A 16,277-nucleotide genomic window follows, 5' to 3' on the forward strand; every position below is an offset into this window, starting at 1 on the left:
CTGAAAAGATGCGAGGAGGTTTTAAACATTTTGGCTTATCTGTAATTTCTTTCCCCTCTCTAAAGCTGTGAGTTTGTAAAAACTCTATTCAGAATCAGATTCATAGGGGCAGCGGTCCAGATAAGCCATCTACCTGCCACGTTTATGCATTAAAAATCTGAAATATGCATAGCTTGTCTCCCTCATCTCCCACCTTTCCTAAAACTTCCACTAACAATTACATCTCCCAGAATACAATGTGTTCAGTTACTAGGAAACCGTACATAATAAAAAAACAACCCAACAAACATTATCCAGTCTCTGGCTAGCCCTGTTGTCTTTGCAGCCAATCACAATAAGAATAAGAAAAAATCCAAGCTACACAGGTTGAAGCATAAAGACCCCAGTCCAGCTACAAATTAAATTGGAACCATTGTCAGCGGCAACCGCTAAAAAAAATTATTTTATAACTTATTTATGCATTTCCAGATTTTTTTTTATTAATCTTTATATTGAAGTTTTAACATGTTCACTGAATTTAATAATTTAATGTTAAAATATATGTAACATAGTTAATTTGCAGTCAGTGTGATACCTCAAACAAAATGCGCTGAGCCGACAAAGAACCTTGTAGAACACACGCGTTGTTGTACAGGCATTCAAAGTAACATTGCAGTTAATATTACCATGTGTGGCTGAAATTAGACTGCAAGCGAGAAAGACTTCCTAACTATGGAGAAAGTCACAATTAATGGGAGTTAAACATGATGCTACAAACAAAACATAATTGCACTCAAGAAGGTACAGAGAAAGGCAACTAGGCTGATTCCAGGACTTAATGGCATGAGCTATGAGGACAGGTAAAAATAATAAAAAAAATATCTTCTGCCTAAAAAAAGAAGGGAGAGAGGGGACTTGATTGAAGTCTTTAAAAATCATAAATAATATAGATAAAGTTAACCCAAGACACAACTTCAAAATTTAGAAGAGAGAGAAGAACAAGAGGGCATAAGTGAGTTATAAAAAAGTTATTACCAAAGAGAGTTATAAATGCTGGAATAGCCTACCAGATGAAGTAGTAGAATCTAAAACACTGGGAACATTATATATATATATATATATATATATATATATATATATATATATATATATATATATATATATATATATATAAGGGACTAGATTATGTGCTGAAACTTTTCTTCTGTAATCATGTTTAGTCAATAACTGCTAATTGAAAATTTTTTTAAATCGCTAGGCCTGGTCTCCAGGGGTTTCACACAGAGGTGGGTGTGGTCAATGCTGCTGGACCTACCTGACCAGGCGCAGCGTATCTTTACGAATGTTGATCAGGCTGCGGAGTGTCTTCACTGGCTCTTGAGGAGGGGGGGAAGCGTACGGGAACTGCAAAGCAGGACAGAGACAGAAACAGATCATTGTGAGCTCCTCGCAAGACTACGCCACACTCTAAAAACTGCACACACCTTTACAGTCTAGTTTAGCTGCGGCATAACTTGGAGCAAATCTGTTTAGTGCACAGGGAAATGCAGGCAAAAAGGCTTCAAGGAAAAAGGCAACACACCTTTAAGAGCATGTAAACAAACTGGACATCAACAAGGTTTCAGAGAGTCAGGTGCGCAGTAGGGTAAACTATGGAAGAATGTAGTCACCCAGGAACCATATTTTGGTGTAAGGATTGTGGATTGTTAAACTACCAGAAACGTATCTTCCTGTAACTTGGCTGCTATACCTGTGTAATACCATGTGCAACAATACAAAGCAGCTCAGTGTTGAAATTAGATCATCACGTTTTTCAAACATCCCAGTGTGGTTGTGTTGCTGCTTTTAGTTTCCTTGGCTAGCCATTTTCAATAGTGAAAGGTATACTGCAGCCTGCCACCTCATCCAAAGTACTGTTATTCTGATAGATAGATAGATAGATAGATAGATAGATAGATAGAGATAGATAGATAGATAGATATACTTTTTAAAGAACATTTATTTACAACAGACTGTAAACTTTTACATTACAATCATTTCTACAAAAAATAATTTATACATTTAAAACAAGTTCGTCAAACTCTTCATCCACCTCACAGAGCACTCCATTAAAACACCATATAATTTCAAATTTCAGTAAGTCGTGCATCATTTTATAAAAATTGAATTCAACACCTATACGTTCCCCTACTAGCTTTCGAAACACTTTAACCAAATCTTATCTTTTTTTTATCAATTTTACTACTCCTACTTTTTAAAATGGCCAATTTAGCTTGGCCTAACATAAAATTAGCCAAATGAAATACAAACTTTTTACTCTTTGCATATCTGACCCCAAAGATAAAAATAGTCTTCGTGAACTCCAAACCCAGCTTTAAAAAGAGGTTGTTTAACAAATCAAACAATGGATCCAATCTTTGAAATTCCATGTAGCAGTGAAATACAGTCTCTCTTTTACTGCAGAAAGGGCACTTGTCGTTCACCTCCGGATTTATTATTGTTACAAAAGCATTAACAGCATTAACAGCCAAAATAGTATGCAAGAGTCTCCATTGTAAGTCACCAGATCTTTTACAAAGGGGGGGTTGATATAAAGTTCTCCAGGCTGGCTTGTCCTCCTCTCCAGCTCCCAGCCGCTCCCTCCAACTTGTGTCCGGTAGAACTTTAAACACATCTTGAAACTTTACTTTCACACACATGTTATATGCTTTTTTCCCCTCCAATAGGGAAAATTGACATTTACACAAGTCCTTCACTTTTAAAATCTTGCCACTCTCTTCTTCAAAATTACTAATTGAAACGGAGTCTGCTGAGGGATTCGATGCTCACTAAAAACACTCTCCAGTGCCTCTCGCCACTCTGGGGACAGAGCTTCATTCAGCTGTGGCAGGTAAACCCTGCCACACGCACAGACCGCATGGCCAGAGCATTGGCTAAACATTCTGGGTCCTTCCAAGCACATTTTTCTGTGTCTATTAGATCATAGATCTTCACAACTTTAGCCCTAATAAGGGAATCATTAACCGATTTGAACTTATAAATAAAACTAAATTGTGGATTTAACACCAAAGGATGTCATAGAACCCAAAAGGGGTCTAAAAGAAAACTCACACTCGGCCTTTAGTACACTCCAAGCCCTCAGCACACTCTTGTAAAACAGAGGAAGACACGTCAAATGAATTTGACCAACATCCATAAATAACAAATTGAAATCAAAACCAAGCCCTCCAACCTAACGAAAGAAAGACAACGCCAGTCCTCTCCAAGGCAACTCTACCGGTGAATAAAACAATTTTTGCAACGTTTGCAGTCTGAAAGCAGTTGTCCTACACTCAATATTAATTAATCCTTGCCCACCTTCATCCAATGGCAAATGCAGCACACCCTGCCTCAACCAGTAATATCCATTCCAAAAAAACTCCAAAAGCAGGGATTGGATCTGTTTAAACAACATTTTTGGAGGCTCTACACAAATTAACTTATGCCAAAGACTGGAGGAAACTAAATTATTTACCACTAAAACTCTGCCTCTGAAAGACATTTGAGGAAACAGCCACCTCCACCTCTGCAAACATCCTTTTATATTTTCCAAAACCCCCTCCCAATTTCGCTGTTTCATTTTCTCATTGCCCATAAAAATTCCCAAATATTTAAAACCTTCTCGAGTCCACTGCAATCCATCAGGCAATACCAGTGACTTGCATCTTTTTTCTTTCCCAATATGCTTGGCACTGCTCTTACTCCAATTTACTTTACTAAAAGCTTTTCAAAGATTTTCTGGGTCTCAACTAACACCTTGTCACAAAGACGGCCGGAGTGGGTGGCGTCAGACCAGAAGCAGGAAATAAACAGACAGAGAGGTGTGGTTTGGTGAAGCTGAGCGAATGCTGTCGCTCAGCATTTAATAAACAGAACAGAAAATAAAAGGTTGGAACAGACAAAACACAGGGCACGGCACTTATATAAATAAAAATAAATAGACAAACAAAACGGACTAGACACTTAAACAGACAGACGAACAAACACGGTGAGTGAAAACAACTACTACTACTTCTTATTCTTTTCATTAACATTTACCTCTGCTCCACACCCGTTCTCCACTCACTGAACACCCAACCACGAGTGAAAGAAAATGTATCTATATATACTGTTGCGCTGGGATTCAATTACTAATTAATTATTCACTTGAATCCCAGCACGTGAATTAATTCTGTGCAACCCCGTGCTTACATATTACATTTAACCAGCACGTGAAGTGATTTGTGCCCTCCTTGTGCCTAAATACAAATCTACACTTTTTAAATACACGTGAAACACAGACCCGTTTATATCCCATGTAACAATGACTATACACCAACATTAACACACGCACGCAACATACAACACATAATATACACACAGGGGCGGGGCACATTGCCACATATACCCCCCCCCCCCCCCTGTGCAAAGCACACATGGCCTTAACGGCCACCTCCCCCCTTAAAAATCCAGCAGTCCAGGACAAAGTCTCGGGCTGGGAAGGGAGGCTTCAGTGGGCCCATGGCTGGCCATGCTGTCAGCACCCCTGCCAGTAGTGGCACGGCTGACAGCCTGCTGGTCCACGCCTGCAGCGAAATTGCTGCGGGGGATGCTGGTCTCCTAACCTCTCCCCCGATCTCCGGCAGCGAAACTGCTGCAGTGGGAGCAGGTCTCCGGACCTCCCCCACGATCTCCGGCAGCGAAACTGCTGCAGTGGGAGCAGGTCTCCGGACCTCCCCCACGATCTCTGGCAGCGAAACTGCTGCTGGGGTTGGTGGTCTCCAGACCTCCTCCCCCTTCTTCGTGGCCAACAGCTCCCCTTTCTGGGGCTCCGGCCACCGTACTCCCTGTGGTGGAGGTACGGGAAGCAGAGACAGCTCCTGCTGTTCTGCTTCTGGCAGTGGCGGAGGCAGAGGCAGCTCCTGCTCCTCTGCTCCTAGTGGAGGAAGCGGTGGAGGTGGCGGAGGCAGAGGCAGCTCCTGCTGCTCTGCTCCTTGCGGTGGAGGTGGCAGAGGCAGAGGCAGCTCCTGCTCCTCTGCTCCTGGTGGTGGCAGAGGCAACTCCTGCTCCTCTGCTCCTGGCGGTGGTGGAGGCAGAGGCAGCTCCTGCTCCTCTGCTCCTGGCGGTGGTGGAGGCAGAGGCAGCTCCTGCTCCTCTGCTCCTAGTGGAGGAAGCGGTGGAGGTGGCGGAGGCAGAGGCAGCTCCTGCTGCTCTGCTCCTTGCGGTGGAGGTGGCGGAGGCAGAGGCAGCTCCTGCTCCTCTGCTCCTGGTGGTGGCAGAGGCAGCTCCTGCTCCTCTGCTCCTGGCGGTGGTGGAGGCAGAGGCAGCTCCTGCTCCTCTGCTCCTAGTGGAGGAAGTGGTGGAGGTGGCGGAGGCAGAGGCAGCTCCTGCTGCTCTGCTCCTTGCGGTGGAGGCAGAGTCCATGGGGCTGATGCTGGCCACTCAGAGGGAGGCTGTGGCGGCTGGGCTGGTGTGCGCCGTGCTCCCTTCAGCAGCATAAATAGAGGCTGCTGGGGGACACCAGCATCCTGCCCTTCTCCCCCCCAGAAAAATTCAGGGGGTTGAGCCTGTAATTCCTCCCCTTCTGGCTCTTGGGACGGCAGCGATGGCTCCTCCCCCTTTAACTCTCGGGATGGCAGCAGCAGGTGAACCAACAGGCATGCTTCCTCTGCTGGTGTAGATGGGGACAGCAGGCATTGTTCTTCTGCTGGTGGAGGTGGAACCAGCAGGTATTCTCCCTCTGCTGGCAGCTTGGGTCCTAGGGCTGTGGAAGCCCCGACTTCCCTCTCTTCGGGCTGTGGATGCACCGACTCCTCCCTTTTGGGCTGTGGACGCACCAACTCCCCCCTCTTGGGCTGTGGACGCACCGACTCCCCCCGCTCAGGCGTAGGACGCTCGGGCTCCCCCCGCTCAGGCGTAGGACGCTCGGGCTCCCCCCGCTCAGGCGTAGGACGCTCGGGCTCCCCCCGCTCAGGCGTAGGACGCTCGGGCTCCCCCCGCTCAGGCGTAGGACGCTCGGGCTCCCCCCGCTCAGGCGTAGGACGCTCGGGCTCCCCCCGCTCAGGCGTAGGACGCTCGGGCTCCCCCCGCTCAGGCGTAGGACGTTCGGGCTCCCCCCGCTCAGGCGTAGGACGTTCGGGCTCCCCCCGCTCAGGCGTAGGACGTTCGGGCTCCCCCCGCTCGGGCTGTGGACGCTCGGGCTCCTCCCGCTCGGGCTGTGGACGCTCGGGCTCCTCCCGCTCGGGCTGTGGACGCTCGGGCTCCTCCCGCTCGGGCTGTGGACGCTCGGGCTCCTCCCGCTCGGGCTGTGGACGCTCGGGCTCCTCCCGCTCGGGCTGTGGACGCTCGGGCTCCTCCCGCTCGGGCTGTGGACGCTCGGGCTCCTCCCGCTCGGGCTGTGGACGCTCGGGCTCCTCCCGCTCGGGCTGTGGACGCTCGGGCTCCTCCCGCTCGGGCTGTGGACGCTCGGGCTCCTCCCGCTCGGGCTGTGGACGCTCGGGCTCCTCCCGCTCGGGCTGTGGACGCTCGGGCTCCTCCCGCTCGGGCTGTGGACGCTCGGGCTCCTCCCGCTCGGGCTGTGGACGCTCTGGCTCCTCCCGCTCGGGCTGTGGACGCTCTGGCTCCTCCCGCTTGGGCTGTGGAGGCAAAACCAGCAGGCATTCTTCCTCTGCTGGTGGAGACGGGGACAGCAGGCATTCTTCCTCTGCTGGTGGACCTGCTACCTGGGCTGCTGTTCCACTTATAACTGCCTCCAGGTAGCTGAGGACCAACTCCACACCTTCCTCCCAAGTGTGTTCCCTTGCATACGTCTCCCATCGCTCTCTGTCCATCAACCGCAGGAACCGGACGGCTACTGGTATAGACTGGGCCTCCAGCCCAGCATTTTCCAGGATCCAGTCCCGCACTTTGATGGCGTCTTCTGCCATTTTTTTTTTTTTTTTCCCCTCTTTTTTTTTTTTTTTTTTTTAATCCAAAAATGCGGTTCCTGCTCTGGCCTGAGTCCTGGAGGAGCGGTAGATCCCACGCAGGACACCACGTGTCACAAAGACGGCCGGAGTGGGTGGCGTCAGACCAGAAGCAGGAAATAAACAGACAGAGAGGTGTGGTTTGCTGAAGCTGAGCGAATGCTGTCGCTCAGCATTTAATAAACAGAACAGAAAATAAAAGGTTGGAACAGACAAAACACAGGGCACGGCACTTGAGCCCAAAATAAATAGACAAACAAAATGGACTAGACACTTAAACAGACAGATGAACAAACACGGTGAGTGAAAACAACTACTACTTCTTCTTATTCTTTTCATTAACATTTACCTCTGCTCCACACCCGTTCTCCACTCACTGAACACCCAACCACGAGTGAAAGAAAATGTGTCTATATATACTGTTGTGCTGGGATTCAATTACTAATTAATTATTCACTTGAATCCCAGCACGTGAATTAATTCTGTGCAACCCCGTGCTTACATATTACATTTAACCAGCACGTGAAGTGATTTGTGCCCTCCTCGTGCCTAAATACAAATCTACACTTTTTAAATACACGTGAAACACAGACCCGTTTATATCCCATGTATCAATGACTATACACCAACATTAACACACGCACGCAACATACAACACATAATATACACACAGGGGCGGGGCACATTGCCACACACCTTTATGTCTTCTTGACTATTTATGAACACTATTATATCGTCAGCATAAGCTGACAGCTTTATTGACTGATTACAGTTTGGAATATATAAACCCACCAAAACACTTCTTAACCTACTCAAGAACGGTTCAATTGATAGAGGGCATCCTTGTCTAATTCCTCTCTGAATTTTAAAAGGTGCAGTAAGTCCTCCGTTTATTTTGATCATACTGAAAACATTACAATAGGCCGATCTTATTTTACTAATGAAATCAGAATTAAGACCAAAAGCAGCAAGGACCTTCCATAAATACTCTGGCAAAGGCCTTTCCCTGATCTAATGAAAAAAGACCAGTACTAAAGCCAAACAATTTTGAGGCCGCCAATATCTCTCTGATTAAAAAGATATTATCAAAAATTGATCTATTTGGGATGCAATAAGTTTGATCAGGGTGCACCACAGTCTCGATCACTGTACTCAGTCTGTTGAATAGAACTCTAGAAATAATTTTATATTCGGAGCACAACAGTGACACAGGTCTCCAATTTTTTATGTCGCAAAGATCGCCTTTCTTTGGAAGGAGCATGATAACTGATCTCCTGCAGCTTAGCGGCAGCTCTCCTTGCTCAAAGCTCTCTTCAAATACTTCAGCAAGATCATATTTCAACAGTTGCCAAAAACTTTTAAAAAACTCTATGGGCAAGCCATCAATACCAGGAGCTTTGCCCTGATTCAGCCCTTGTAGGGCAACAGTAAGTTCTTCTATAGACAGGGCACTCCCCAGCCCTTCATTAGCCTCCTCAGGCAAACATGTCATGTCCTGCAGGAAACCCTGCAGCTCCTCAGGCTCAGCCCCAGCCTCCACTGCAAATAAGCCTGAGTAGAACTGGACAGCGTACCTCCTAATCTCCTCCGGCTCGCTCAGCTCCACTCTGTCCGGCCTCCTTAGACAATGAACTGGACAGCGTACCTCCTGATCTCCTCCAGCTCTCTCAGCTCCACTCCGTCCGGCCTCCTTAGACAATGAATTGCCTTCCTTTGGCTACTTTTTTTCTCCAAGCTGAAAAAAAACTGAGTAGGTGTGTCCATCTTCGTCAGCCCCTGCACCCTAGATCTCACCAGTGCTCCTTTTACTTTTACATCCAAAAGATTTGCAATTAATTTCCTTTTATACTTTAATTTTTCAATAAGATTATCATTTTGTTTGCAGTCGAGAACTCTGGAGTTCTAAGACCTCCCGCTCCAGCTCTTGCAGAGGCTCATTTACCCTCTTTGTAACGTTTTCATTGTACTGTTGACAGAATGTTTTTATTTGAACTTTACCTACGTCCCACCATTGTCTAACATTCGAAAAGGAACCTTTATCATCCCTACATTTTTTCCAAAAGAAATTAAAACATTTGATAAAATGCAAATCATTTAACAGATTAGTATTGAATTTCCAATAGGAACGACTGTGTTTAACAGTAGGCAATAAAACAGAAAGGAATACAAGATTGTGATCAGAAAAGGTAGTAGAAATGCTACATTGTTTTATCAAATTGAAATGCTCTTTGAAAACATAAATTTGATCTAATCTAGCCATTGAGATGTTACTCTTACTGTACTTAACCCAAGTATATTGTCTTTTATTAGGATGCACAGTTTTCCACACATCAATTAAATCAAGCTTTTTTTAATATAACTGATCATTCTCTTGCAGACTTAAGGTGTGGCTCAGGATGATTTCTGTCCATTTTACAATTAGCAGTACAATTAAAATCCCCTGCTAAAAACAAAACCTCATCAGAAGTACATTTTACTAAAACCTGGTCCAGAATTTTGAAAAATTCCAACCTCTTTTCTATCATTGGGGGCATAAATATTAATAAATACAAAGGATTGTCCTTCTACTACAGCTTTTATTTTAAGCATCCGACCTTTTACCAGTTCAGTAAAGTCCATTGACTCAGGTTTAAAATTTTCCTTAAACAAAACTGCCACCCCAGCACTCACATTAGATCCATGACTAAAAAACATTTGCCCTTTCCATTCCTTTTCCCACTCTGATTGGGTTTTGAAATCACAATGAGTTTCTTGTAAGAAAATAACATCCAGTTTTTTCTGGTTCAAATATTCAAAAACAGAAGCCCTCTTAAAACTGTCTCTACAACCATTTATATTAATAGTCCCTAACAGAAAAGTCGTCATTGGGATAGAAAGAAAGCTCAGAGTACAAAAAACAAACAATATTTGAAAAAAACACTAGAGTTTCTTAACATTTTTATTTTTGATTAAGCTTAATACAAACTCTAATCAAACGATTCTTTAAACACTAGCGCTCTTGGTCTGTAAAGTTTGACCCAGAGGACTTCTTTACCAGATAAGCCGCTGAGTTCACAAACACATTTAAATCAGGAAAAAAAATCCTCCACATCAATTTTTCTCCTTCCCTTTGTCAACAGTAAAAACTCTTATATTTTGCTCACCATACCCGCTCTTTAACAAAGTAGATTCAGAGCATTGAGACAAGTCGGTTAACACCACCACCTCCTCCTCCTCCTCTCTCTCTCTGACTCTGAATTACTTTCATGTATTGAACTGGCAACCACAACACTCCAGGACTTGCCCCTCCTTTTTAGGAGGTTGTTTGTTTTCTCTTGTTTCTACTACCTCTATATTTTTCCTTTTTGAATTTTTTTTCCTTTTTCCTGGAGTCTTAAATCCACCATTATCATTCACATTCTCACTCATCTCCATTGCCAAATTGCTCATTTCAGAAACTCTCTCTGATACATTCTCCCCTAGACACTCAGTTTTATTTTCACCCGCACCCTGATTGTCCTCTCTTACTTTTCCAGTCTCTGCTTCTCTCGTACTATTCGTATCATTAACAGTACTACTTTCAATCTGTTGTTTTTTGTTACCATCACTACTGGTATTTTTAATTTCCTGCTCTCCAGTTTTACCCTCTGTTCTGTTCACCTCCACACCAACACTCGTCCCAGCCACCTCTCCATCATTTTCAGCATTCACATTCTCTTTCTCCATACCCCCACTCTCTGTTTCAACATCAACATTACTCGGCTCCGTGGATTTCAAGTTCACCGCTACTTTCTCGCTCACATCTCCCCCTTCTCTCCCCTCTCTTTCTTTTGCTTTCGGACAATTTTTAACTAAATGTCCATCAGCCCCACAATTGAAACATTTCATTGTTTCTGAACTAGCAAAAATCATGTAATCACAGCCATCCACTTTAAACTTTAAAACAATGTTAAGTTCCTCGCTCACTTTATTCAAAACCATAAACAACTGTCTCCTGAAGGAGACTACATGTTGTAACAGTGGAGATTTACAGCCTAATGGGATTCTCTTTGGGGCTGAGACAATTTGCCCATGTCGAGACAATTCATTTACAATTAAAGCATTTTTAAGGAAAGGTGGAACGTCTGATAGAATTATTTCTCTCGCTGGTGTCACTAATGGGGTAACTGCAACAAGAGAATCGTTCAAAATCATTCCATTTTCTATTTTCTTTACTAGATCAGTTTGACTTAAAAACGCCACGACTGATCCATTCATTCTGGACGCAGACTTTATATTTTCATTACCGACTACTTTCCCAATCGCTAACATGCACTTCTCTATAGGAACAAAACCTTCCGTAGCTATTTTGATTCCATGCTTACGAGTTAAACTCTCAAGGGGGAAACTCCCCACTGAGCCAGCCATACTGACCACAAAAGTTTAACAAAGTTCTTTAACTTATTTAACAAACAAAACAAATTAACTATTCACATTAACAAACACATATAAAAAAAAGAAAAACTAAACACCTACTTCGATCCACTCCACCTCACTCACTCCACTCTCCCAGCATACATCACACTAGACAGAACAGGTAGATAGAGATAGATAGATAGAGATAGATAGAGATAGAGATAGATAGATATTTTTTTTTATTTTTAATATCCTTTATTTCGATCAATCAAAACAATATTAACATTACAAAACAAATAGCACAAATGTCCATACAAAACCCTCTATTACAACAATTACAAACACATTTTTAAATTATTATCTTCCACCGAACACACCACCTCCCCAATTGCCCAAATTGCCTGAAACTTTTCTAGCTGGTGCACCAATTTATAACCAATATATCAAGTAAAATCAACTTTAATTCTTGAGATTACCAATACTTTAAAAATAGGTATTACCGCATCAGTTAAAACTCCATTCATTTTGTTTTTCCTACTTTTCAAAATTGCCATTTTTGCCTGGCCCAGTAGAAAATTTGCCAATTGACAAAGATTATTATTTCCTTTAGCCTTCTTCACCCCAAAAATAAAAGTAGTTTGAGTAAAACTCAGACCCAATTCACTAAACAAATCATTCAATAACTCAAACAAAGGCTTTAATCCACCACAAAATAAATAACAATGAAAAACTTTCCCTTATCGAGCAAAACTGACATGTATCTCCTCCCCCCGGCTGAATGATGGAGAGAAATGAGTTGGTGGCCACAATGGTATGCAATATTCTCCACTGTAGATCCCCCACTCTCTTAGGAACTGGTGATCTATACAGATTCCTCCATGCAGGGGTGATGGAGTCCTCTACCTGTAGCCTCTCTCGCCAATGTGTATCAGGCAAGTTTTTTAAATTTTGAAAATGCAACACTTTAACACACATCCAATACATTTCTTTTTTTTGTATCCCCCCGAACTGAACCTTATATCCTTCTCCAAACTTTAGGATCTGCCCCAGGGTATCAGTGGTCTGCCCTACTGCAGGTTCAACTTGCAGGTCCAACTCTGGCGGTTCTGTCTCCAGCTGACTTTTTCCTAAGAAAAACTGACATCTACTGTAACATCTCTGCAAGCAAAACAGCTTTAAGCTGCACTGATCACACGCACTGATCTCACACCCAGCTCACTTGCTAGTGATTCTGCAGTTTTCCAGACTCGGTTATCAAAATTAATTAAATCACCGACCTTCACTACTCCTCTGGAAATTAAAAGTAAAAAAACTATTTGATTCTAAAAGATTGCATTTTAACGCTGAATTATAAATTAGAGGCTCTTCAAGCAACCAATACAACCCTACAGACTTCAAATCTCTGTTAATTCTAAACACCTTCCAAGCATTCAGCATCCCCCTATAAAAACCAGGCAAGACCGAGAGATTTAACTTTCCACCATATAATAAGAACAGATGCCTATCAAAATTCAACCCCCCTACTAAACGAAGGAAAGCAAAAGCCACTGTTCTCCAGGGTAGTGATTCTTGACAGTACAGCAGCCTCTGAAGCAACTGGAGTCTAAAAGCTGTTATTCTGCTTCTTATGTCCACCAGTCCCTGTCCTCCTTCTTCTACAGGCAAGTATAGCACCCCCTGCTTTATCCAATGCAGCCCATCCCAAAAGAAGCTCAGCAATAATCTCTGAATTTCCAACAGCAGAGATGGAGGGGGATCCCCACACATTAATCTGTGCCACAGCATTTATGTGACCAGGTTATTAATAATTAAAACTCTTCCTCTATAGGAAAGCTTAATTAGAAGCCACCGCCATTTATCCAATCGGCCTTTCACCTGATCCAGTATTCCTTCCCAGTTCTCTTTAGCCAGTCCCTGCTCTCCCAAGTGAACTCCCAAATATCTGAAAACCTCCCTGTTCCATTTAAGCCCCGATGGTAAATCCTGTGGTCTGCTGCCCTCCCACTCTCCAATTAAAAAGGCATTACTCTTGTCCCAATTTACCCGAGCTGAGGACACTCTTTCAAATACCCTCAAGCTCTCCTCTATTATCTGAATGTCTCTCTTATTTGTTACTAAAATAGCAAGATCATCAGCGTAAGCCACCACATTAACAGGCTCCATTGTCACAGTAGGGATAGACAACCCATTCAATATCTTTCTCAATTTTACCATCAGGGGTTCAAATGACAGAGAATATAACATTCCTGATAGAGAACAACCCTGGCAAATTCCCCTTTGAACTTTAAAAGGAGCACGTAATACACCATTTATTTTAAGTACACTAAAAATGCTACTATAGAGCAACTTAATTTTTCCCAAAAAATTGGGACCAAAGCCAAATGACCTAATAACATCAAAAAGATACCGGTGGTCTACCCGGTCAAAAGTCTTCTCTTGATCCAGAGAGAGCAATCCAGCTTTAAAACCAAAGAGCTTGGAGGCAACTATTAAATCCCGCACCAAAGATATATTATCAAATATTGTTCGGCCTGGTACTCAGTACGTTTGGTCTGAATGCACAATAGTGCTCATTACGCCGCTTAGTCTATTTGCCAATGCCTTCGACAAGATTTTATAGTCAGTGCAAAGAATACTTACGGGCCTCCAGTTCTTAAGACACAAGTCCCCTTTCTTAGGCAGCAGAGTCAGTACTGTGCACCGGCAGCTCAGTGGCAGTTCATTTTCCACAATGCATTCCTCCATCACTTCCAAAAGGTCACCTCCCAACTCAGACCAGAAAGTTTTATAAAACTCAACAGGTATTCCATCGATTCCGGGTGTTTTGCCCGTGTTGAGTCCTTCCAGAGCTTTAGAAAGTTCCTGCAACGTCAGCTTCTCCTTCTCGCCTTCTGGAACCTGTGTTAGCCCCTGTAGGAACTGCTTGGCTCCCTCAGATCCATCCACAGCCTCTGCCGTGTACAGTTGTGAAAAGAAACCCACAGTATGCTCCCTGATAGCCTCAGGCTCACACAGCAACTGACCTTTCACTGTTCTAAGACAGTGTATTGCTTTACTCTGAACCACTTTCTTTTCCAATGCAAAAAAATATTGAGTTGGAGCATCCATCTGAGAAAGCTTTAAAAACCTTGAAAGTACCAATGTTCCCTGTACCTGTGAGTCCAACAACTCAGCCAAATTCCTCTTTTTGAGCTTCAGGTCTTCATAAAGCCTGTCACTGTATGTGGTCTCCAGTGCATTATGGAGTTCAGTCACCTCCTCCAGCTCTCTCATCACCTCACTAGTGCTCTTTGTAGCATTCATAGTGTCCTGCTGACAAAACAGTCGGGTCTGAATTTTACTCACCCATTGCCTTATTGATAAAAATGCCTTTTTCTGCCTCCTCCACCGTTCCCAAAAGAATTTGAAACATTTTAAAAAATGATTAATCTTTTAAAAGTTTAATAATAAAATGCCAATAAGATGAATAAACACGTGCAATAGGGATAATCATATTCAAACTGACCAAACTATGATCAGATAGACCTGTGGGGTGAATAGTATATTTAGAATAACAATTTAATTGATGCTTAAAAACATAAAACGTATCTAAATCGAGCTAAACATATATTCCCATCACTCTCCTTAGCCCAGGTATACTGCTTCACATCAGGATTCATTACTCTCCACACATCCTCCATATCCTGCGCTGTTAAAACAGTGACCAGCTCCTTAACTGACCTGGGGTGAGGCTCTGGGCCATTTCTATTTAGCTTGTCGTCAACTGTACAGTTAAAATCACCAGCTATTAAAACCACTTCTTCAGTCTGACTCTGAGCAATAACTCCATTGAGATTCTGAAAAAACAGCACCCTCTCTCTCCCATCATTTGGTGCATAAATATTAACAAATACTAACTTTCTCCCTTCTACCGTTACCTGCACTTTTAACAAGCGTCCTTTAATGATCTCACTTACATTGATAGTCATACTTAAACCCCTTCGCAAATAATATGGCAACTCCAGCACTAAAATTCGTTCCATGACTAAAAAAAACCTCCCCTTCCCAATCCCGAATATTCAGATTTATTATTATCATCTGTATGGGTCTCCTGGAGCATGGCAACATTAACTTTCTTTTGGGTTAAATATTCAAACAGAGCTGCTCTCTTTGCACAATCTTTACCCCCATTAATATTTAATGTTCCTATATTAAGAGTCTGCATTATAGGTTTTAAAGGAGAAATACACTGGAATTTACACACGCTAATAAAAATGTACACATAAAAAATAAATAATGCTTGTGTAGACTTATCCATTATGACTTTTTTAGAGAGGCACGAACTTTACTTATTATATTTTTTAACTGATCTCTTTCCCTTTGCTCCATTCCAATACAGCTGCATTACGTCTAATTTGCTGTGCCGAATTTAAAAACAATTTTAAATCAGGGAAGTGATCAATAACTTCAATCCCTCTTTTCCCTTTGATAGAGCTTAAAAATGCCTGAATGCTTTCAGCACTATACCCCCCTCTCTCGCTTGCTGACTACCAAGAGATCAGAGCTAACCGATGAGTCAGTATCACTGCCCCCATCTTCACTAAAATCACCACCACTGCCTGTTGCGCAATGCATTTGAGCGCAATCCACTCTCTCAGATAACTCACTCACTGATTCATCAGTCTGATTGACTCCATCCTCAGAAACGAGGCTGTGTTTTACTGCAAAACTGTGCCTATTTTTAGCCTTTCTTTTCCCTTTGGGGAGTTTAAACTCACCCACTTCCCTCTCCTTCTCGAACACTAAAACTGCACTTTTATTCTGTTCAAAGCTTTCCTCAATCTGTTCTCTCCCCTCACCACCCTGCCCGTCAACAATCGTTTTAGATGATTCCTGCAACTCACTTTCCCCATCTACCACACCAGACTCAACCAAACCAGGGTTGACTTTTTCAGTCTCTCT

At 43.2% G+C, this 16,277-nt stretch overlaps 1 protein-coding gene across 7 annotated transcripts in view; it reads right to left on the bottom strand.

The window, feature by feature from the left end:
• Positions 1–16,277, bottom strand: part of LOC117424379 (E3 ubiquitin ligase RNF157-like) — a 74,953-nt gene that overhangs the window by 31,399 nt on the left and 27,277 nt on the right. For all 7 annotated transcript variants that reach the window (XM_058992499.1, XM_058992501.1, XM_058992498.1 and 4 more), the window contains exon 3: positions 1,295–1,383. In XM_058992499.1, coding sequence (XP_058848482.1) covers positions 1,295–1,383 — 89 coding nt within the window. The remainder of the gene's footprint in view (positions 1–1,294; positions 1,384–16,277) is intronic.

This window comes from Acipenser ruthenus, chromosome 19, assembly GCF_902713425.1.
Source record: "Acipenser ruthenus chromosome 19, fAciRut3.2 maternal haplotype, whole genome shotgun sequence".
Taxonomy (NCBI): domain Eukaryota; kingdom Metazoa; phylum Chordata; class Actinopteri; order Acipenseriformes; family Acipenseridae; genus Acipenser; species Acipenser ruthenus.